A 22,927-nucleotide genomic window follows, 5' to 3' on the forward strand; every position below is an offset into this window, starting at 1 on the left:
AACACTCCAATCTCCACGGTTCTTCGGAGGACAACTCCAGAAGAAGAGGGAACCAGATCTGACGGGGCCAAAAGGGCGCAATCAGAATCATGGTGCCGTGGTCTTGCTTGAGCTTCAGTAAGGTCTTCCCCACCAAAGGTATGGGAGGATAAGCATACAGGAGGCCGGTCCCCCAATGGAGGAGAAAGGCATCCGACGCTAGCCTGCCGTGTGCCTGAAGTCTGGAACAGAACAGAGGCAGCTTGTGGTTGGTCTGAGAGGCGAAAAGGTCCACCGAGGGGGTGCCCCACGCTCGGAAGATCTTGCGTACCACTCTGGTATGGAGCGACCACTCGTGCGGTTGCATGACTCTGCTCAGTCTGTCGGCCAGACTGTTGTTTACGCCTGCCAGGTACGTGGCTTGGAGGAGCATGCCGAACCGACACGCCCAACGCCACATCCCGACGGCCTCCTGGCACAGGGGGCGAGATCCGGTGCCCCCCTGCTTGTTGACGTAATACATTGCAACCTGATTGTCTGTCCGAATTTGGATAATTTGGCAGGACAGCCGATCTCTGAAAGCCTTCAGTGCGTTCCAGATCGCTCGGAGCTCCAGGAGGTTGATCTGCAGATCCTTTTCCTGGAGGGACCACAGACCCTGGGTGTGAAGCCCATCGACATGGGCTCCCCACCCCAGGCGAGATGCATCCGTCGTCAGCACTTTCGTGGGCCGCGGAATTTGGAATGGACGTCCCAGGGTCAAATTGGTCCGGATGGTCCACCAGAGCAGTGAAGTGCGGCAACTGGTGGAGAGGCGGATGACATCTTCTAGATTCCCGGTGGCTTGGAACCACTGGGAAGCTAGGGTCCATTGAGCAGATCTCATGTGAAGACGAGCCATGGGAGTCACATGAACTGTGGAGGCCATATGACCCAGAAGTCTCAACATCTGCCGAGCTGTGATCTGCTGAGACGCTCTGGTCTGCGAAGCCAGGGCCAAGAGATTGGTGGCCCTCGCTTCGGGAAGGTAGGCCTGAGCCGTCTGGGAGTTCAGCAGCGCTCCTATGAATTCCAGAGACTGAGTTGGCTGGAGATGGGACTTTGGGTAATTTATCACAAACCCCAGCAGCTCCAGAAGTTGAATAGTGCACCGCATGGACCGGAGGGCTCCTGCCTCCGAGGTGTTCTTGACCAGCCAATCGTCGAGATATGGGAACACGTGCACTCCCAGCTTGCGTAGGTAGGCCGCTACCACCACGAGGCACTTGGTAAACACTCGTGGGGCAGAGGCGAGCCCAAAGGGCAGCACACAATACTGAAAGTGCCGTGCGCCCAGGCGGAATCTGAGATACTGTCTGTGAGCTGGCAGTATCGGTATGTGAGTATATGCGTCCTTTAAATCCAGGGAACATAGCCAATCGTTTTTCTGAATCATTGGCAGAAGGGTGCCCAAGGAAAGCATCCTGAACTTTTCTTTGACCAGGAATTTGTTCAGGCCTCTCAAGTCTAGGATGGGACGCATCCCCCCTGTTTTCTTTTCTACAAGGAAGTACCTGGAATAGAATCCCTGCCCTTCCTGCCCGGGTGGTACGGGCTCGACCGCATTGGCGCTGAGAAGGGCGGAGAGTTCCTCTGCAAGTACCTGCTTGTGGTGGGAGCTGAAAGACTGAGCTCCCGGAGGACAATTTGGAGGCAGGGAGGCCAAATTCAGGGCGTATCCGCACCGCACTATTTGGAGAACCCACTGGTCGGAGGTTATGAGAGGCCACCTTTGGTGAAAAAATTTTAACCTCCCTCCGACCGGCAGATCGTCCGGTACGGACACTTGTAGGGCGGCTATGTTCCCGTGGATCCAGTCAAAAGCCCGTCCCCGGCTTTTGCTGTGGAGGCGCAGGGGGCTGCTTAGGCGCACGCTGTTGACGAGAACGAGCGCGCTGGGGCTGTCCCTGTGCCTGACGAGGCCTTCGGGCCGGCTGGTTGTACCTACGCTTCGCAAAAGAATAGGGTGCAGCCTGCCGGGCCCGGGAAAAAACGTCCACCTGTGGAGGTGGATGCTGAAGGCGCCCGGTGGGAGAGCTTGTCGAGAGCGGTTTCCCGCTGATGCAGTTGGTCCACCATCTGCTCGACCTTCTCACCGAAAATGTTATCCCCCCGGCAAGGGACGTCGGCCAGTCTCTGCTGGGTGCGGTTGTCCAGGTCAGAGGCACGCAGCCATGAGAGCCTGCGCATCACTATACCTTGGGCCGCAGCACGAGATGCCACGTCACAGGTGTCAAAAATACCCCTGGACAGGAACTTTCTGCACGCCTTCAGCTGCCTGACCACCTCCTGATAAGGCCTGGACTGCTCCGGCGGGAGCTTATCGACCAGGTCCGCCAGCTGTTGCACATTGGTCCGCATGTGGATGCTCATATAGAGCAGGTATGACTGGATGCGGGTCACGAGCATGGAGGATTGGTAGGCCTTCCTCCCAAACAAGTCCAGAGTGCGAGCCTCCCGCCCCGGGGGCGCCGAGGCGGTATCCCTCGAACTCCGTGCCCTCTTGAGAGCAGAATCCACGACCGCTGAGTCATGGGGCAACTGGGGCCGCATGAGCTCTGGGTCAGAGTGGATCCTGTACTGGGACTCTGCTTTCTTGGGAATGGTGGGGTTAGTTAATGGTCGCACCCAGTTCCGAAGCAGCGTCTCCTTCAGGACATTGTGCAGCGGCACCGTGGAGGACTCTCTAGGTGGTGATGGATAGTCGAGGACCTCGAGCATCTCGGCCCTCGGCTCTTCCACAGAGACCACGGGGAAGGGAATGCTGATAGACATATCCCGCACAAAGGAGGCAAAGGAGAGACTCTCAGGAGGTGAGAGCTTCCTCTCCGGTGAAGGCGTGGGGTCCGAGGGGAGGCCCGTAGACTCCTCTGAGGAGAAATATCTCGGGTCCTCCTCTTCCCCCCACGAGTCCTCATCCTCGGTATCGGACATTAGCTCATGTAGCTGAGTCCGGTACCGGGCCCGGCTCGACGTCGAGGCACCAAGGTCTCGGTGTCGTCGAGCGGTGGACTCCCGCGCCGGCGGGGACGGAGCTCCCTCCATCGACGTCGACGGGGACTCCACCTGCGTGGCTGTCGAGACCGGCACCGCAAGCGGCGGCGGTGTCGACGTCCCCGGCGCCGGGCTAGAGCTCGCCGGCGCCACAGTCATCTGCGCCGAGGGGCACCGCCTGGCGCATCAGCCCTTCCAGGATCCCCGGAAGGATGGCTCTGAGGCACTCGTCCAGGCCCGCTGCCGGAAAAGGCGGTGGGGCCGGTAAGGGTGTCGGTGCCGGAAGCTGCTGGGAGCCAGGAGACGGCACCGAGGTGCCGGAACCCCGACGCGTCGGTACCTCCACAACCGACGGAGACCTCTCCTCTCGACGATGACGCTTCGGCGTCGACTCCTCTTCGGGATGCACCGAGGGCGTCCGGTGACGACGCTTCTTGTCCTTTTTTCGATGCACGTCACCGGCGCCGGATGGCATGGAGGAGGAGGAGGTCGATCCCCCTCGGTCTCGAGGTACCGGGTCAGACAGGGTTCGGTCCCGTGGCTCACGAGCTGAGGGAGTGACCGGGGCCGATTGCCCACGCGGCCTCTCAACCCCACTCTCACCGGCGGACCGGCGGGCCGACGGGACCTGTTCTCCTGGGGTCGCTGCCATCGGTGCCGATGTCTCGGGCATCGATACCGGTACCGAAGAACCGGCCTTCGATACCGATGCCGTCGAGGTCGACGTCGAGGGGCCGGCGCAAGTTCCAAAAAGACGGTCCCGCAGAACTTGCCTCGCAACCTGAGTCCGTTTCCGGAGACCGAGACACAAAGCACACGACTTGAGATTGTGCTCTGGCCCGAGGCACTGGAGGCACCAAGCGTGGGTGTCGGTTTGCGAGATCGGCCGGCCGCAGCGACCACACTTTTTAAATCCACTCGGGACCTTCGAGGACATCGACGGAAAAATCGCGTCGGCGAAGTCAAAGTCGTCAATGGTGGCTAAAATCACACCACGAAAAAATAACGACCGAGCGACCACTAGGCCGCAATGTGGCGTCCCCGCTGGAAGCGAGGGAAAAGGGGAGCGCGTGCTCCACACGCGCAGAGATTTTTTTTTTTTTTTTTTTTTTTTAACAAACAAGAAGAGGGAAAACCGAACGGTAATCCGAGCGAAGCGGCGATCCGCGTAAACGCAGTCGAAAAATCCGGCGGCTGAAACAGAGAGAGTGGCAGAAGCACAACTCTCTCCAGTCGCGGAAAAAAAGGAACTGGCGGGAGCGGTCGCGCACGGGCGGGAAGACGGCCGCGCATGCGCGGTGGGCGTGCCCTGCGTGTCGACCGTCCCGCGAAGCTTTTTCCGGTTGGTGGGGGCTGCCGCGGACGTCACCCAGTCGTGAGAACAAGCAGCCTGCTTGTCCTCGGAGAAAAGAAATGTACACACAACTGGAATAAAACTTTGGAGGGTCATCTACAGAATTGTCTTTCAAAACAGTACAAATGCTTTCATAAATCTTAAGTGTTAACTATAGAGAACAGATAAATACACCATTAATTTGATCAGACTTCCTTAGATATTAACAAACAATTATTTCCTCTAGGCTGTGCAAAGGAGAAGACAATAACAAAAAGCTTTGAAACAAATGTATCCACTTTAAAATCTGTGGTTGAAATCCAAAAGGACTGTAAAAGATGTAAGTAAGATGCTGCAATCTGATAATTTTTCAAGATCCCTAGTTGTAAAACATATTAACAAAAACATACCACTCTTCATGATATCCCCAAATGGTGTGCTATGAAAAGAGCTTTTAAATATTTACTCACTTCTGCTACACTCACCTTCATGTCCGCTTTCGCATTCAGTTTAAACTTCTCGTACTGACCTTTAAATGCATCCACTCTGCAGCGCCCCCCCCCCCCCCATTACCTCTCCACTCTCATCTCTCCCTACATTCCTCCCCGTGAACTCCGCTCACTGGACAAATCTCTCTTGTCGTCCTCCTTCTCCTCCACTGCTAACTCCAGGCTTCGCACCTTTTCTCTCGCGGCACCTTATGCCTGGAATAGACTTCCTGGACCTATACGTCTAGCTCCATCTCTACCTGTTTTCAAATCTATGCTGAAAACCCACCTTTTCACTACTGCTTTTGGCTCCTAGCCACAATTGCCCTCCCCTTGTCCCTTCCTCCCTTCTCACCCATTACTTCCCTCACCTGTAACTGTCTTGTCTGTCTGTATTATTTAGATTGTAAGCTCTTTTGGGAAGGGACTGTCTCATTGTATCAGGTGTTCACTGCGGCGTGCGTCTGGTAGCGCTATACATAGTAACATAGTAGATGACGGCAGAAAAAGACCTGCATGGTCCATCTAGTCTGCTCAACAAGATCAACTCATATGTGCTACTTTTTGTGTATACCCTACTTTGATTTGTACCTGTCCTCTTCAGGGCACAGACCGTATAAGTCTGCCCAAGCACTATCCCCGCCTCCCAACCACCAGCCCCGCCTCCCACCACCAGCTCTGGCACAGACCGTATAAGTCTGCCCAGCACTATCCCCACCTCCCAACCTCCAGTCCCACCTCCGGCTCTGGCACAGACTGTATAAGTCTGCCCAGCACTATCCCCGCCTCCCATCCACCAGCCCCGCCACCCAATCTCAGTTAAGCTCCTGAGGATCCATTCCTTCTGAACTGGATTCCTTTATGTTTATCCCATGCATGTTTGAATTCCGTTACCGTTTTCTCCTCCACCACCTCCCGCGGGAGGGCATTCCAAGCATCCACTACTCTCTCCGTGAAAAAATACTTCCTGACATTTTTCTTCAGTCTGCCCCCCTTCAATCTCATTTCATGTCCTCTTGTTCTACCGCCTTCGCATTTCCGGAAAAGGTTCAAATGCTAATAATAATATCTGTGGTAAAATAACATGTATATACCTTCCCAAGCATCTGGAGTGTATTTTCAGTTCTTTTACAAGGAGTATTCTCATTGTGGGATATATTTCTTTTGCATATCAAAACCTGACAAGTTCTGTATTCAAAGGGCATCTTGAAAGCAAGTCTCTAAATGATCTAATCAACTAATATGTTAAAAAGCCAACTTCTTCCACTGGACCAACTATCTTAAACAGCAACTAAAATATAATCATGGAACTTCATAATACGGGTAATTTTATAAAGCTTTTTCCATGTTTAAAGCTTATATTAAATGCAAAAAAGAGCTGAGTACACAAATAAAAATTAGGTGCAAGAAAAATGTATTCCGGGGGGGGGGGGGGGGGGGGTTATAGTCTGAACACAACAGAGGCAGAGCTGTGATGTACATATGAACTTTATAAAATATGCAGGTACATGCATACAGTACACAGACGCATTTACACCTTTATTTTAGGGCAGGTATACATTTCTGCACGGGCATGTGTGTGTGCTTTTTATTTTTGTTACATTTGTACCCCGCGCTTTCCCACTCATGGCAGGCTCAATGTGGCTTACATGGGGCAATGGAGGGTTAAGTGACTTGCCCAGAGTCACAAGGAGCTGCCTGAAGTGGGAATTGAACTCAGTTCCTCAGTTCCCCAGGACCAAAGTCCACCACCCTAACCACTAGGCCACTCCTCCTATCTCCTATTTAGCAACATAAGCACCTTTTTAAAGATTTACCTAGGCATCCCGTTATAAAATTGCCTCCATCCCTCCCCAACATGGCTCTCTTTAGTTGCTTTTTATCTAGATATTCCCAGGGGCATATTTGGGCGAGGAGAACGCTGAATTACACCTCCTTATAGGATGGAATGCTCCTTGGTCAGTCAGTATATCTCTTCAATTTTAATCTTTTTATTGATATAAAATCAGTATAACAACATAGTACTTCAACTTCCTTAAATACAAATATAGACAATTAGCCAATTGTTTCCTTCATCTGTAAATTTTTTTTTTTTTCAACCCTTATTCCCCCCCTAACCCCCCCTCCCTCCTTCCCTTATACTTCTTAAACCTCATACTGTTGATCTTTATAAATTCCCCCCCTCCCCGTTCCCCTCAACTATATGTGTGCCAACCATCCTTTTAACCGTGACCACCCCCTCTTCCTTCTCAGTTCCCCATCTCTACGATATGCCGTGAGTCTTTCCATGAGTACAAATTGCTCCACTTTCTCCCTCCACTCGCCCATGGAGGGAGGATTCTTATCTTTCCACTTTCGGGCAATAAGGCACTTAGCTGCCGCCATACCCCAGCGTAACAGCTTACTGTGCTCCCAGGAGTCACTTTCATTATGTATTCCCAATAAACACACCTGCGGGCTGCACACCATCGACCTCCCTGTCACTTTAACCATTGTTTTAATAACTTCTATCCAAAATGGCAGTATCCGGGCACAGGTCCACCATATATGTAGAAAGGAGCCACTCTCCTGTTCACATCTCCAGCACCTATCAGAAGCAGTTGGATACATTTTCCTAAGCCGCTCAGGGGTATAGTACCACCTAGACAGTACCTTGTATGCATTTTCCTGTACTAGTGCACAAGTGGAAGCCCGTCGGACCTCCCCACATATCCGTTCCCACTCCTGGTCCGTGAAATTACATTTCAAATCCGACTCCCATGCTCCCTTGAAGCGGAATGGGGTTGGATCACTCCCCCTTATAAACTTATAGATTACTGAGATAGTCCTTGGAACCCTCTGTAACATACCCCACAGGTTCTCCAAACTCTCTTGCTCCTGTACTTTGTTCCCCCTCCACCCCATGGACCCCATAAAGTGCTTGACCTGTATATACGAGAGTTGATCACTTTCTGGCAGCCCATATTGAGCCTTAAGATCCTCAAAGGTTTTCATCTGTTGTCCCTGTAATAAGTCCCGAAATTTTATGATACCCAGACGTTCCCATCTCAGAAATACCCGATTCTCCTTTCCTGCCCCAAATTTTGGTTCCCAGCATATCTCCGCCCTAGAAGACACCCTCTCTCCCTGTCCCCACTTCCTCCGAAACTGTTCCCACACTTGTAAGAGATGTCTACAAAACGGGTTATCCACCCCTGTTAGCCGAGCTTCCAATCCCTCAGAGGTCCATAAAAGGGATCTCAGGCTCCTCAAAGGGAAATACTCCTGTTCTAACTGACATACCAACTTGGTCTGTCTCCTCTCCCATTCGAGCACCATTTTCACCTGCGCTGCATAAAAGTACCATTCCAGGCATGGTAGTGACCTTCCTCCTCTTTCCACCTCCCCCCATAGTACTCTCCTTGCCAACCTAGGATGCTTACCCTCCCAAACAAACTGTAGTATCAGACGTTGTAGCTTTTGCAACGTCCCCCTTGCCATCGCAACAGGCAAACACTGGAACAAAAATAACAATCTGGGGAGAATATTCATTTGAATGACTGCCATCCGTCCCCACCAGGATACCCACATTCCTTTCCATCGTGACAGATCCTGTCGGATGCGCTCCACAATTTTCCCATAATTCAAATCATAAAGTTTTTTAGGGTCCTTAGGTATAACCACCCCCAGATATCTTATGCTCTGTTTAGCCCACTTAAATGCGAATTGCTGCTTCAACTGGTGTTCCATGTCTGGAGACACTGTGATACCCAGGATTTCACTTTTCTCCATGTTGACACGGAGCCCTGCGAATTGTTCATATTCCCCCATCACTTCCCTTACTACCTCTAATGTCTTCTCCGGGTCTGTCACATATAGTAATAAATCATCTGCATATAGGGCCAGACGGTGTTCCCTCGTCCCCACCATAAAACCCTGGTAATCCGGGTGTTCCCTAATAAGCACAGCCAGTGGCTCAATATATATAGCAAACAAGAGTGGGGAGAGGGGACACCCCTGTCTAGTTCCCCTCCCAATATCAAAGAGAGATGTATAATGCCCATTAACCCGTAGTCGGGCTTTTGGCGCTCTGTACAGCGCTGAAAACCAACTGTAAAAACCCTCCCCAATTCCCATTCGTCTCATCACTTCTCTCAGGAACTCCCAGTCTACCCTATCAAATGCCTTTTCAGCATCTATTGCTAACATCAGGGCCCCCGGGAGTCCCTGTTGCGCTGCCCACTGCAAATGCAGGGTACGTCGCACATTGTCCCCCACCTGCCGTCCCGGGACAAACCCTGATTGTTCCTCCCCTATCAACCCAGGAAGGACCCTCCCCAACCGGTTAGCCATCACTTTGGCCAGGATCTTTACATCCACATTTAACAATGAAATAGGGCGGTAAGACCCACTGGCCGTGGGGTCCTTCCCTGGTTTTAGCAGTAGCGAGATCCCCGCCTCCATCATAGAATTTGCCAAATTCTCCCCCTCCAATACCCCATTCCCCAGTTTAAGTAGATGAGGTCCCAGTTCTTCTACATAACATTTGTAAAAACGAGAGGAATATCCATCCAGCCCATTCGGTAGAGACTTGACAACCCGCTGTATCTCTCCCCACCTAACCGGCTCTCCTAGCTGTCTTTCCTCATCTGTTGACAAATGTGGTAATGCAATACGGTCCAAGAAGGCCGACATATTATCGTTATCTGTCTCCTCCCTAGCCCTATAGAGTTGCTCATAGTAATCCTGAAATCCCCTAGCTATATCCGCATCCGTATAATACCACCCCCCATTCCCATCCCTCAATTTCTGGATCAAGGTCTTAACCTTCCTCGCTCTCAGTTTCCCCGCTAAAAATGCACTGGACTTATTTGAGAATTCAAACACCCTCTGCTTCCATTTAGTTTGCATAAATTCAATCTTTTGCATTTGTAACTCTCCCAGCGCCTTCCTCACCTCTCTAAGCGCTTCTCCCAACTGTCTAGAAGGGTTCCTCTTATGTTGTTTCTCCAAGTACACCAGCCTACCATGCAACTCTAATGATTGTCTCTCTCTTTCCCTTTTCCGGCGGGCTCCCCATTTTATAAAGACCCCTCTCACTACTGCTTTCATTGTATCCCATAAAGAACCTTCTGATATGTCTCCTGTATCATTTAGCTGATAAAATTCCACTATGGTGTTTCTAACTTCTTCCCTTACCACCTCGTCCCCCAGAAGAGTTTCATTAAGTTTCCAAAACCCTTTCTTCTGTTCCCCCTGGAGCCCTTGTAACCTAATCCATACTGGAGCATGGTCAGATATCTGACATGTCCCTATCTCTGCTTCTACCAGCCAGTGCCAGCAATTCCGGTGTATCCATATGCTGTCTAGGCGAGCATATGACTGGGCCACATGAGAAAAGTGGGTATAGTTCCTCTGCGTCCCATGCAATAGACGCCAGGTATCCACTGTTTCACAGTCTCTCAAGAAAGATACTAGAGCCTTACGCCCCGGGCCCCCCATCCCTCTATGCCCCTTGGAGTGATCTAATTCTCCATCAGGGGCTACATTAAAGTCTCCCCCAATGAACACTTGTCCTCTAAGAAACCCTTGCACTTCTCCCTTTAATGCATCAAAGAACTGCTTCTGACCCGTATTGGGTGCATAAATGTTAAGGATAGTAATCTCCCTTCCTTGTAATAATCCTCTAATTCCCAAACATCTCCCACTCTGATCCCGGAATTCCTCCTGTATATGCAGCCCGCACGTGTGTCTTACCAGTATAGCGACTCCCCCGGCTCTCCTGGGTTCCCGACCCTGATGAACCCTGACCTCTCTAAAGGATTTGTGTTTCAAAAGGTGCCCATCTCTTGGACGTAAATGTGTCTCCTGGATTAGGGACACATCCCATTGCATCCTTTGCACTTCTTTAAATACCAGACTCCGTTTCCCAGGGTGATTAAGCCCATTAACGTTCCATGAGCCTATTGTCAACAACTCCCCCCCTTTTCCCAGCCCCTTCTGACCTTTCCCTCCCCTCTTCCCCCTATCCTTCCCCCCCTCCCCTCCCTCCCTACCCCTTGCTGATCCTAGGTTATCCTGATCAGCCATGTTAGGAAATTTGACATCTCGTCCCTGAGGCGTCGGCCAAAACATATCCATTATTTAAATCCCCCCCATTCCCCTTCTCCACCCTCCTTTTACTATACCATCACAACTCCCACCATTTGTACCCCTCTCCAACCCTGCCTCTTTCTCTTTTTTTTTTTTTAATTTTTTTTTATTATAATATATACTTATTATTATTAACAGTTTTGTTTAAATTATTAAACTTAGTTTTGGTTTTTAAACTCCCAATAACCTTCCACCCTCAACAAACCCTCTACCCCCCTTCATAATTCTTACTCCAGATGGAGAATAAACTCCCAAGTCCTCTTTCAAGGTAGTCCGCTCTAATGAGCATGCTTATCTTTAGCCTGTTTTCTCCCGACCACAACTTGCCACGCCGAGTCCGGTCTGGGAGCTGCCTGGTTCTGCGGCTCTCGCGAATGATCCGGTACATCTTTACAGCCCAGCGCCCGCAGTGCCGACCATGCTTCCTCCGGCGTGCTCACTTTTCGGGATTTCCCCTCAACTGTAATCCATACTGCGAAAGGAAACAGCCAGCGGTATTTAATTCCCTTGGCACGCATGAAGCTGGTTACCTCTTTAAAAGTGCCCCGTTTTAAGAGTGTAGTGCGTGCCAAGTCCTGGAAAATCTCGATTTTATAGCTCTTCCATATTAACTCTTTGCGCATCCGCGCCAGTCTCAAAATTTTCTCCTTTATCGGGAAGTCCAAAAAACATGCCACCACATCCCGCGGTTGATTGTCTCTGCGGGGACCTAGCGCCCTGTGCGCCCGTTGCAGGTGAATCTCCGGGGGCGGGACTTCCTGCTCCAAAGACAAAATATACTGGCAAAGTTCCTTAATGACACTGGCACAGTTTGTAAAGAGATCCAATTCCGGTATACCTTTAAATCTGAGGTTATTCCGTCTTGATCTATTTTCAAGATCTTCCACTTGATCTCTGAGTTGATACAGCATTCCCTGATCCTCTGAGGCCTTTCGTTGCATAGTGTCCATTTCGGATTGCACTGTCACCAGCCCCTCTTCTACTTCACCTATGCGGGTTCCTAATTCTCGTACTTCGTCTCGAATCTCTTTGAGCGCACTTTGTACGTCCCGTCGGACCCCTGCAAATTCCGATTTCAACTCAAGAAATAATTCAGCAACATCTGCGGGCAGCATGCTTGCAACCTCTCGGCCTTCTTCGCCCTTGTTCTTCGGTTCCGGCGCTGATCGCGCGGCCGCCATCTTTGGTCCCCGCAGCTCTGGACCTTGCCTCCCGTCTCCAATTTTTTCCCGCCGTTCCGGCGTGTATCGAAATTGCTCCAACGTTTTTTTCGGCGGCATTACCTGAAGGGACTTCCTCCCTTACTGTCCGGCCACTTTTTACTAGTCGAGGAGGATTTTATCGCCGTTTTTGTTAATCGCCCCAACGGAGCTCGTCTTTCAGCCCTCCACCTTGGCACGTGACGTCACTTCCTCCCCCAGTCAGTATATCTCATAACAAAGCAGAAGGAAACAGAATAGAACATTTCTCCTTCCTCATCGGGAAACATGAAACACCAAGAACATCCAAGACGAAAAATGAGTATCACCGTTCACCTAAAATTTAAAATGCCAAGGTATGGTCCAATCTATAGAATAACCGATAGGACCTGCCGGAAAAAATATTGTGGGACTCTGGATTCATCTGCTGTGACTAAAGGAAAGAAAATTATCAGGCAAGACATAATTTTTCATTCCTTAGCATCCGCAGCAGATGAATCCAGAGACTTGTGGGATATATCAAAACAGTCTTGAAGTACAGTGGGCACTGAATGACCCCCGCGGATAGCACCAGGCCGAGGTATCCAAAGGTGAGTCTTTAGAAAGTATGTAAGGCATTATCAAGTTGCCATTATGACCTATTTCCCAAAAATGACAATGCCCAGAATGCGGCCGGACAAACTACACGCTAGGCAAGTGCAAACATTGAACCCACTTTGAGCTAACATGCTAGCATGGCTGCAGAAGCCGCAGTATCTGAAGAAGTGCTGAGCAAGGCGGGAACTAGTGATCCGATCAACAAGTACATTGAACTCTATTCAATATTGGAGATGCACACAGCAAACATTACAGGCAGAAACCTCCTGAAGAGAAGGGAGAATCAAGAGAGTCTGCAACCTAGTAGGGGACTCCGAGGGACCTGGACAGGCCGAAGCCCGGGATTCTGAATCCCTGTTTAGACTAATACCTGGAGCAGAGGCTAAAACTAGGGTGCCCCGGATGAAGAGCACCTGGTATCAACCAAACGAGGATGAGAGAGAACCAACGGAAAGAGCGACCAGACCTGTTTCTCAGGCAGCCATTGTGTCTTGTGTCACCAGGAACTTGAATCAAATATGCCAAGTCTACCCCAAACACCAGCTTGCTTGAAACAGTGAGCTGAACTACTGTTCTACGGTGGACCGGCCACCCGGTGGAGAAAGCCTAGAAAATGCCTGGCTGTGACTGACAAGATATTGAGACGGGAGACGTCCAAATCCAGCCAAATGAGGACCTGCCAATTATGCCAGATTAAAGTCCACAACTGGCCGTTCAGGAAAATGTTGACTACTGGACTCCTGGCATAATCCAGCTAAGACCTGGCGTAGCAACTGCTGAGAGGTATCTGCCAAGAAAGAGAGCCCATCCGAAATATACAATGAAGTTGCACTAGAACCATCAGCCATGGCTGAGTTGCCTTGTAGAGTCCAAGAGAGACATATCAACAAGGAACCCTGAAGGGGTCCGATATGGAACTTGACATCAGGAAGAATGAACAAGATAGATAGATGTCATGGCACTCCGAGTTTGAACATATGCCCAGACTCGAGGACTAGTTAGGCAGACACACCGCATGAGGGTCTGAAGCCACGCGGATGAGCCACCAGAAGAAAGTCCTCCTCAAGGCCATATGGAGTACTCCCCAATACACCAAGACTTGGGTTGGAAACTCCAGGTTCTTGGTGAAATTGAACAGTAATTCCGAGAACTGAAGGAGGATAGGTATTATGGATGAAACTTGCAAAGCACCATGATAGAAGAATCGGAAACAGTCATCAATCACAAAGCATGGATAATATTGTCTACAGAATACAACCATAGCAATCCACTGTAGGAATGTGAAATGGACACAGAACAGCACGGAGCAACTAATACAGTAGGCCTGAAACCCCTCCTGTGGGACAAACGAGAACAGTTGCAATAGTCTCGATAAGAAAGGATGACTCCATGGAATTCAGTGGAGTCATCCTTTCTTATCGAGACTATTGCAACTGTTCTCGTGGTTAGGTGGAAGGAATGCCCTTTCATGGAACTACCAAGGAATTAACACAACATCCTGGGTCCCCTATGGCTACATGGCACAGCCTCAACGATGGCACCAAGAAGTGGCTAGCAGACAAAGAACTACCTGAGAAATGAACCAGAGCTGGCATGGTGAGTCCAAGAGAAAATCCGTACTGAAAAGGGAGAACTCCACTTTGTAACCCCACTAACACAGTAACATAGTAAATGATGGCACATAAAGACCTTCCAGTCTGCCCAACAAGATAAACTCATTTTATACTTTATACCCAAATTTGATTTGTCCTTGTCATTCTCTGAAGCATGACCAAGCCTCCTCGGACTGAGGCAATTTGGAGCCATACCTCAAGCACCGGAAAAGGTGTATTGCTACTCCAGAACTCGAGGGGAGATCCGAGATCCCTTCCTCGAGCGTTATGGAAGACCATGGTAGAACTGGAGCCTGAAGCCCAATCCTTCCTGACAGCATGCACAGAGCTAGTTGTGGGTGAAGCAAAAAACTCTGAAGTAACAATTGCCTGGACTGTAAAACCTTGTCTTCTGTGCTCCTAGAAACCCAAAGGCCTGGAGACCTGATCAGGAGTTTATCTGAACCAATTTTTTTTTTTTAAATGAAAGCTTATCAAAGGTGAGCTAGGCAGTGGACTGGTGAAGAGGCTTCTAAGTTAGAGCTGATTGCATGGCAAGAGTGGCAAGAAACAGCCAGAGAGAGGCGGAGCACACGTGGGAACAAAGTTAGCGCGGCTGACCAACTAGGTATCGGCGCAAAAGTATTTGGTTGCGAGAACCATACAGCACTATGGAGAGCAAGCTACAGTGGTGCAGGGCTCACAACCTATGAATCCCGGTATACACTATTGATGGCAAGCTGCAATGGGTCTTGAACCAGCAACCCAGCCGAAACCACTAAGCCATTCCTCTACTTTGAAACCGCTCTGTAATAAGCAATAGCTGTCCAGTGCCAGAGAAGTCCCATGGCACCTCAGTGGCAAGTTACCTTCGGATCTCAGCCCTCCTCTCAGCTGGTTATAGTAACCAGGAAGTCATGATGTTACCTTGAGGCCGCTCTGCAAAGGCCATTAGCTGTCCAGAGGCCCGCAAAGGAGTTCAAGAGGAAAGAAGGCGCATGCCAATCCAGCAGCAGGGCACCATACTAGAGATCTGAGCTGCTGGAAAACCAACAAAGGGATTGAAGCACAGAAGTGGAGTGCCAGCCGTCCCAGCCAAGGGGAGAACCACTTGCGCTGACAATCGGAGAGTGGCAGCTCAACATCATGCTACCAAGTGGGTTCCCACCAGTCCTAAACCATCAATACGGAAAACAGGAGTCCGGGCTCCAGGGAGTAAAAGTGGCCCCAGAAGGTGTACTGATGCTCTTATAGCCTTTATGGCCCTAGGAAAAAAAACTAGCTGAGAACCGCTGTGTCAAAACCAAGACATAACCCAAACCAGACCCAGAGTCCAGTGGAAGGTTAGGCAACCTCCAAAGAACTAATTCGCTGAAGAAAGCAGAGCATCGTGCAAGGGGGAAAGCCTCCCCATGGAAGCCAAGAGGTACCTGCAGGACATAAGGATAAGTCTTGCCACTGTCTCCACTGTACCACCCTTGCCAGATTCCTTAAAGGCAACCACTGCAGGGCTGGAATGATACAGTGAACTCTGCCATACATAGTGAACCGTGCTAAAGCTTGCAGCAAGGATTGTTCAAGCTCGAGAGAACTTAGTCTCAAGGCTACCCAGCATACTGCAGACAACCGAGAAGTTTCTTTTATTTAGCTGTATCTCCCAGATGCAAAGAGAAAATTCCTCACTCCTCAATGAGCTCATCGCACAAAGGAAATATAGTATTCCTGGGATGGAGACCATCAGACTGCACAGCCCGAGGATGGGGAAACCTCGAAAGGTAGAGCCAGACAGTACTGTCCTCCGACTACAAAAAAAGTAAGAGAACTAAAGTGCACCCAAGAGCAATGGATAACAAAACTAGGCCCATGCAGAGAACTGTCCTTAGCTGGTACCCAGGAAACAGAATGAGCAGCAACACCGGAAAATCACCACTTTGACCAGTGCTATCCAATAAGGCACGGGCAGTAACAAATCCAGCCCCGTTGAGAATATGGCACCGTCACTAGGCCTGAACTGAACCCAGCAACGGGACGGAAACAGGCGGCTGCCTAGGGTACACCAACATGGGCTGCACTGAAGCAGCAGTAGCCAGTGCACTAAGGGACAACAAACAAGCCATGGAGAGGCTATGGGAAACCCAGGTGATCATGATGGACCAACAGCCGAAAGACAGGGAAACATCAGGCTCAACTGGGAGAAGGTTTTCTTTCTCCGAGCTCTCCGGCTGCCAGGGAAACTCTGACTGCCTCTAGCGGACCTATATGAAAAGTGGAGGCGAAAGAAGGAACGAAGTCCCGAAGGAACCACAGTTCTCTGTGCAGCAGGAAGGAGGGGAGCAGCAGGAAGGCGACGTAACCCCAAAGGCACTCCTGTTTGTCAAAACAACCACCGGTTGGGACCCGCTACCCATTTTCTTTTTTCCACACAAGAGATTGCCAGAGTAAAGTAAACACGGGGGAAACCGAATCAAGATAGCCCCACCGTAGACATACTCGGCCACAGTGGAATTGGCAAAAAGTCGCAAAACCAAGACACTTCAACTCTCACAAGATGGCCGCTGAAGCCCTGTCAGCACTAAGAAAGACAGCAAGGCCAATCTGACGCAGGCACTGGCTGCCAAAAAGAGCCTATAGGAGGTGGTTCCCCCACCACCACCACCCTTTGAAAGCAGCCGCAGCACGTTTATTGCTGAAGGCAGCAGAGCACCAGAAAGTTAAGCAATAGAGCAAAGAAAAAAAAACCACCCCTGGGAGCTGCTGGTAGGCCTGACTGCTGACCCATGTGCTGTCTGCCTTGGGTCATCAGAGTCCACTATAGGCACATATTTATCCTCTCCACTCCTAGCCCTGATACTGGGGGCACCAGTATCTCTCCAGGAGCAAATGTGGTGGTAAGGCTCTCTTTTTTTTTTTTTTTTTGAGGAAGGAGCATGGAAAGGGTCACAGGGTGGGGGAGGGACCTGGGTGACCAGGTGTAACCTCCTTAAAGGCAGCAACACTCAGTCGCACACCCCCTTACCTCAACTGAACTGAGAGACCCAGGACAGGCGCTGCAAACAGATGAGACCAGGAGCTTATGAGAAACCATCCACCCGCCTACTGGAGATAGAGAATATTGACTGACCAAGAAGCATTCAATCCTGTAAGGAGGTGCAATTCAGCACTTTCTATCTCCACCTGCTGGTAAATAGACACAACCCACAAGTCCAGTGGTTCACAAACCTGAGCCTGGAGGCACTTCAGCCTGTCAGGTTTTCAGGATATCCACAATGAATATTCATGACAGAGATTTGCAAGCAGCGGAGGCAGTGAATGCAAATCTCTCTCATGAACATTCATTGTGGATATCATGAAAACCTGATTGGCAGGGGTGCCTTCAGGATCAGATTTGGGAACCACTGCACAAGTCTCTGGATTCATCTGCTGATGATAAGAAATACTGTATTCTAAAACCAGCCTTTGCATTACCCAGCAGCAAAAACTGCAAGAGCAATGTACACTGCTACTTTTGTTCCCATGTAATCTTTGGAGATTTTTCAAAGAAACTTATACCCAGGAAGCTCCCATGTGAAAATTGACTAGTTGCCTTCATATTTTGCTATTGTGTAGCTTGGTGAAATTTGTCCCGCTTGTTTTGGGGGAACTAAATATTTACTTTTGTTACATAATCATCCTTTTAATGTTTGTCTTTTTTTATTATCAGAAATAACAATTAATACACGCAGAATTTGGTCACTTTAGGAACAATTCAGTTTCACCAACATTTATCTCTTCTGCTATCAACAAACAACTTTTCTTTTCGTATTTCCCCCTCCCCTCCCCCCTCCCCACCCCTATTGTATTGAACTTTAACAACTTAGAACAAACTGTTACACTAATCTAATATATAGGCGTTTTTTTAAACTCTGGATCAACCATTTAATCCTTATCTCTCAAAAATTACTTAAGCTGACATTGTGTGGTCAGTCTCTCCAAGGTAACCATGCCTTCTGATGTGGTCTATACCACGGTACCAGCAGCCTCCGCCGATATCTGGCCGAGGCCACCACCCCTTAGACTGATATTCATAATCAAGTGCGAGGTGTTTGTTTCTTATCACCTCCCATTCCACCACTTCTGTGCATGGATTCCGGATTTATCCCACTTGGCCTCTATGGCCTACTTGTTCTTAACGTAACCTCCAAAACTAGGAGAGGAGAGAGAGAAGAAAAAAAAACCAAACAAACAAAAAAAACTATAAACCCTTTAATACTAAACTTCACGCACGTGAGGTTAAGGCTTGAATGTAAGGTCTCCAGATCTCCAAAATACGTGTTCTTTTCTTCTGGGAGAGTCCCACCCATAATCATCCTTTTATTAGTTATTTTTTAATGTGGTTCCACTATTTCCATATAGACTTTCTGGCTTAATGCTAAGAGCCTGGATTCTGAATATTTGATCAACCAAGCTCTAGAACCTGTACACTAAGTGTATTTAAAATCAAAACAAAAACATTAAGAAACAAAATTAAACTATACAGGAAGCTTTTGATTCCTATTGCTAAATTAATTAGGAAAGTTCTGTTAGGGAATACAATAATAGTTGGCCTGTTACCCTCATGCAGCTCTTTACGCAATTTTTCTGCATCTTCTTGTAGTACAGATTTCTGAGTGTTCAACACTGCTACATACATCTCCAGATCGGTCCTACAAGACTTCTCAGCTTCCAGATAATGATTCAATTCCTTAACCTGAAAAGAAATATACAAAACACACTACAATCAAAGTGAAGTCTCACACATAGTGTCAGTGTCCTGTATTCCAGAAATGACATGATAATGTACTAAAAGATTAAAGCCTTAAGTTCTTCAGACACAGTAGCAATCTATCTTAAAATATAAATGTCATCAACTAATTAATTTGCCTTATTGACAAGGAACAGTAGGATTCACAGGAAGCCACCATCGATTTGTATCTGCTGGAGTACTAGCTGATATTGTTACTTAATGTCCTAACCAATGCCTGTGAACAAAAGATGGCAGCACTGAGGCACGCAGCTTTCTGATGAATACAGGAGAGGAAGTAGGTATGATTTCTTTGGTCTGGGTTTCATAAATGGCAAAGTTGGATTAGGATCAAGGCTGGAGTGTACTTCGACGACAACTCCAGTAGCTGGAAAGTAGAACCAGTATTCGGCAGACGTCTATGGTCTGTGCTCCAAAAATTGGCAGGGAGAGCTTAAGTATGAGATATATGTCCACTCTCTATCAATGATTGCAGGTGCTGCACATCTCTATTTGGGGGTGGGGGGAGGGAAGAGGAGAAATCAAAGTTGATATTAGTGAATAAATTCTAGTCAGAAGTGGAGGAGGGGAAAACATTCTTAGTGTTGAAAGCAACTGTATGCTCCAAGATTGCATAGTACAATTGGCCATGTGAGGCTGGCAAGGTAAGTAGCCAACTGTCCTGTTTATGACGCTAGTGTTCAATCATGAAGAAGAGGAACCTACACAGTGCCAGATATGACTCTAAACACCTTGTTGGGCAGACTGGATAGACCGTAAAGGTCTTTATCTGCTGACATTTACTATGTTACTACGATCTCTGCCTGAATATAGCAATGTGGACTGTGGAGCGAGGTAAGGTCATGGTTTAAGAGCTAAGCTGAGATCTAGCATGCCATGCAATGCCCACAGCCCAGCATGACCTTCCATAGCAACCACTACTACTAAGGCACAAGCCAGAACACCCCCCTGCTACTACAAACCCCTAAACATTCACCCAACTGAAGTAAAAACAAAAAAAATCTACCGAGCTCAGCACTGCACTGCTGTGCTCAGACTGCTCCATGTTATTTTTTTTCTTTATAAACTTTATTTTGCAGAAACCAGCAGCCTGCTGAAGGTCCCCTTACCCTTTTTTCAGTCCTGGAAATCCAATCTGTGGGGTCCCACTCAAGAGGTGGGAGAACAAGATGGATAAATAATTCAAGGGGGAAAAAAAAAAAAAAAAAAAAAAAAGACTGTCCTCTGCCAGCCAGTCTCATCAGGCAAGAGCCTGGGATCAACCAGGAAAAGTTTCACAGACTGATCCCTGGAAGCCAACACTAGCCAAGAACTCTAACTCAAGGGTCGCAGCCTGTGGACTGCGCTCTGGGGGAGTCAGGTCTGACCAAACAAAATCCATTGTACCAGCCCAACCTGCACCATCTGTGGGAGGCAGAGAAAAACTGACAAGTTCCAGGCTGAAACACTCATTATATTGATGCTGTGTCACTGGTGCTTCATCTGCTGGTTGGGCAACCTAACCCTTTGGTCTGTACTAGTCTAGAAGGATAAAAAGAACAGCTGATGTGAGAAATAACATCGATGATATAGGCTATGTTGAAGGCTTTATATGAGTTGAGAGTGAGGATGTCATGGGGAAAAAAAAAAAACCCCAACGTAACTTGAGACCATGTGTGCACGCAGTGCAAAATTGTGGGGAAGTTAATGAATGAGTGGACCGTGGCAGTGAAGTGCCTTAAATTCTGTGGGGGAAAAGATGATGTGAGACATGGTGAAATCTTCAAGCCTGGAAGAACATCAGACCCAAAGTGTGTACAATGGGGAGGGAAAGGGTGGTGGGGGTAATTTGTTAGTAGAGTGTGACTGTGCTAGGATATGGCTAATGATATGTTGAAAACTGTGTCAATAAATCTAAGGGCTTAAATTAGCTTTATCCAGGAATAACACTTGCTTCCAAAGATGATTAATCCATTCTGAATGTTTCCAATTAGCATATTTCCTTCCAATAAATTGAGGGGGGAGGGTATTTGAAAAGGTTTGGAGAGAAGAAATACAGATGTCCTGAACAATAAACCAGAGATTTTTTTTTAAGACCTAAGTGAAAAAACTACTAAGAACTGACTAGTGAGGGGTGATTTTAAGCTGTGTCTCAGCAAGTCTGGATATACCAGGAGGGAATTTGGGTAAGGTGAGAAGCAAGGAGAAACTGTAGAGTTTGATGAGAGATGGGGAGTGATTGATATTTGGAGGTTCCTCCGTCCAAGGAGGGGTTACACATTTTTCCCCACCCACACAGGACATATAAATCATGTGGGATACAAATGTTATAAATAAATAAATAAATACTGATACATTATTAATGGATAAATCCATTGCAGATGTTGGATAGGTGGAAATTGAAAATACCACGTGGTCAGACCACACTTTCGTATGGACTGTGATCAAACTAAGAACATGATCATCTAGCCAAGTATTGTAAATGGAATAAGTTCAAACACATATTAATATTTCATGTTAGTGATATGGGAGATGGAAGCCCAGTGATAGCGTAGGATGACTTTAAGGCATAGAGAGCTGCTGATGTGGGAAGCCAAAACAGAAAAGTTTAGGATGTAAGATAGCTGAATGCACCTATAGCAGCCTGGAAAAGGCATGACAAACCAAAAACATCTGAAAAAATTCAAAAGCAACTTAAAGGTAGCCGGGAGAAGCTAATGGCTTTAACAATCGATGGCATACATTATGCAATGTTGAAAGTCAGGCAGGTTCACTTTGAGCAAGGTAATAAGCTAAGGGCACAGGGAAAGAAGGGCAATATCTTGAAAATTAGGGATGGCAAGGGGAATGAGCTGCATGATTCCTCAGAGACACGCAACTGCTTTGCCCAGTTTTACAAAGCTTTACATAAAAGGAGAGCAGCTCTAGGATGGAAGAGAAAGCATCTTGAGGTAACCCCAGTGAAGACTCACACAGAAGAAAGAGGTGAAATGTGGTGGGCTATTAAATCCCTGAAGAGCAATAAAGCACCCACACCAGATGCCTTCATAAGATCCATGCAGGTTCTCTGGTGAAGTCACTAGAGACTTACATACTTCTGCAAAACAGGAATTTAGCTGATGCTATGAAAATAGCAGGCATTTCTATATAGAAAAGGAAGGAAATGATCCAACTCAGTGCAGTTCATACTATCCAATTTCTCTCAAAATTTAGATGTTAAGCTTTTAGCTAAGATTCTAGCAGATACTAAATTTCATCATAGGAAAACTGACTCATGAAGACTAATCTGGTTTCATATCACACTGCCAGGCAGTGAATAATATAATGTGTTGGTCTGGTACGCTAACAGTAGATGCAAAGCTGGTGTTAAGAGGTAGAGTGGGGAAGAGCCATGGCGATCAAGATGGCGTCCAGGGGAGGAGCAGCGTTTTGAGGCTCTGAGACTCGAGGAAGCTAGCGTGGCGTTTTTCCTTTCCCTACCTTAATAATGGTTAAGAGGAAAGGAAAGATTGGTGCTAAAGCCGTTTCTAGCACAGGGGACATCGTACCGCTAAAGCAGCCTACCTTAGAAGACTTCGGGCTACAAACGCTGGGATCACAAGCTTCAGCCTTGGTTGGATCTCCGAAGCAACATCTTGTCGGAGATCTTGGCGTGGAGGCGATTTCGCTGAGTCCGCCAAGTAGAGTTGCGCCGCCGAGACCGGGTGGAGAGACGGACCCTACAGGAAAACTTCATTTTGATAGTTTTGAAGTTGCTAGCGGCCCTGTGGGATATTCGACGCCAGACGCGGCGACGTCTGAGCGCAAGGCGGGAA

General features: G+C 48.3%; 1 protein-coding gene across 2 annotated transcripts in view; it reads right to left on the reverse strand.

The window, feature by feature from the left end:
- The window catches only part of RABEP1 (rabaptin, RAB GTPase binding effector protein 1), a 148,566-nt gene that overhangs the window by 88,246 nt on the left and 37,393 nt on the right, over positions 1-22,927 (reverse strand). For both annotated transcript variants that reach the window (XM_030222557.1, XM_030222556.1), the window contains one exon: positions 18,944-19,079. In XM_030222557.1, coding sequence (XP_030078417.1) covers positions 18,944-19,079 — 136 coding nt within the window. The remainder of the gene's footprint in view (positions 1-18,943; positions 19,080-22,927) is intronic.

The sequence above is a fragment of the Microcaecilia unicolor genome, chromosome 13 (assembly GCF_901765095.1).
Source record: "Microcaecilia unicolor chromosome 13, aMicUni1.1, whole genome shotgun sequence".
NCBI lineage: Eukaryota > Metazoa > Chordata > Amphibia > Gymnophiona > Siphonopidae > Microcaecilia > Microcaecilia unicolor.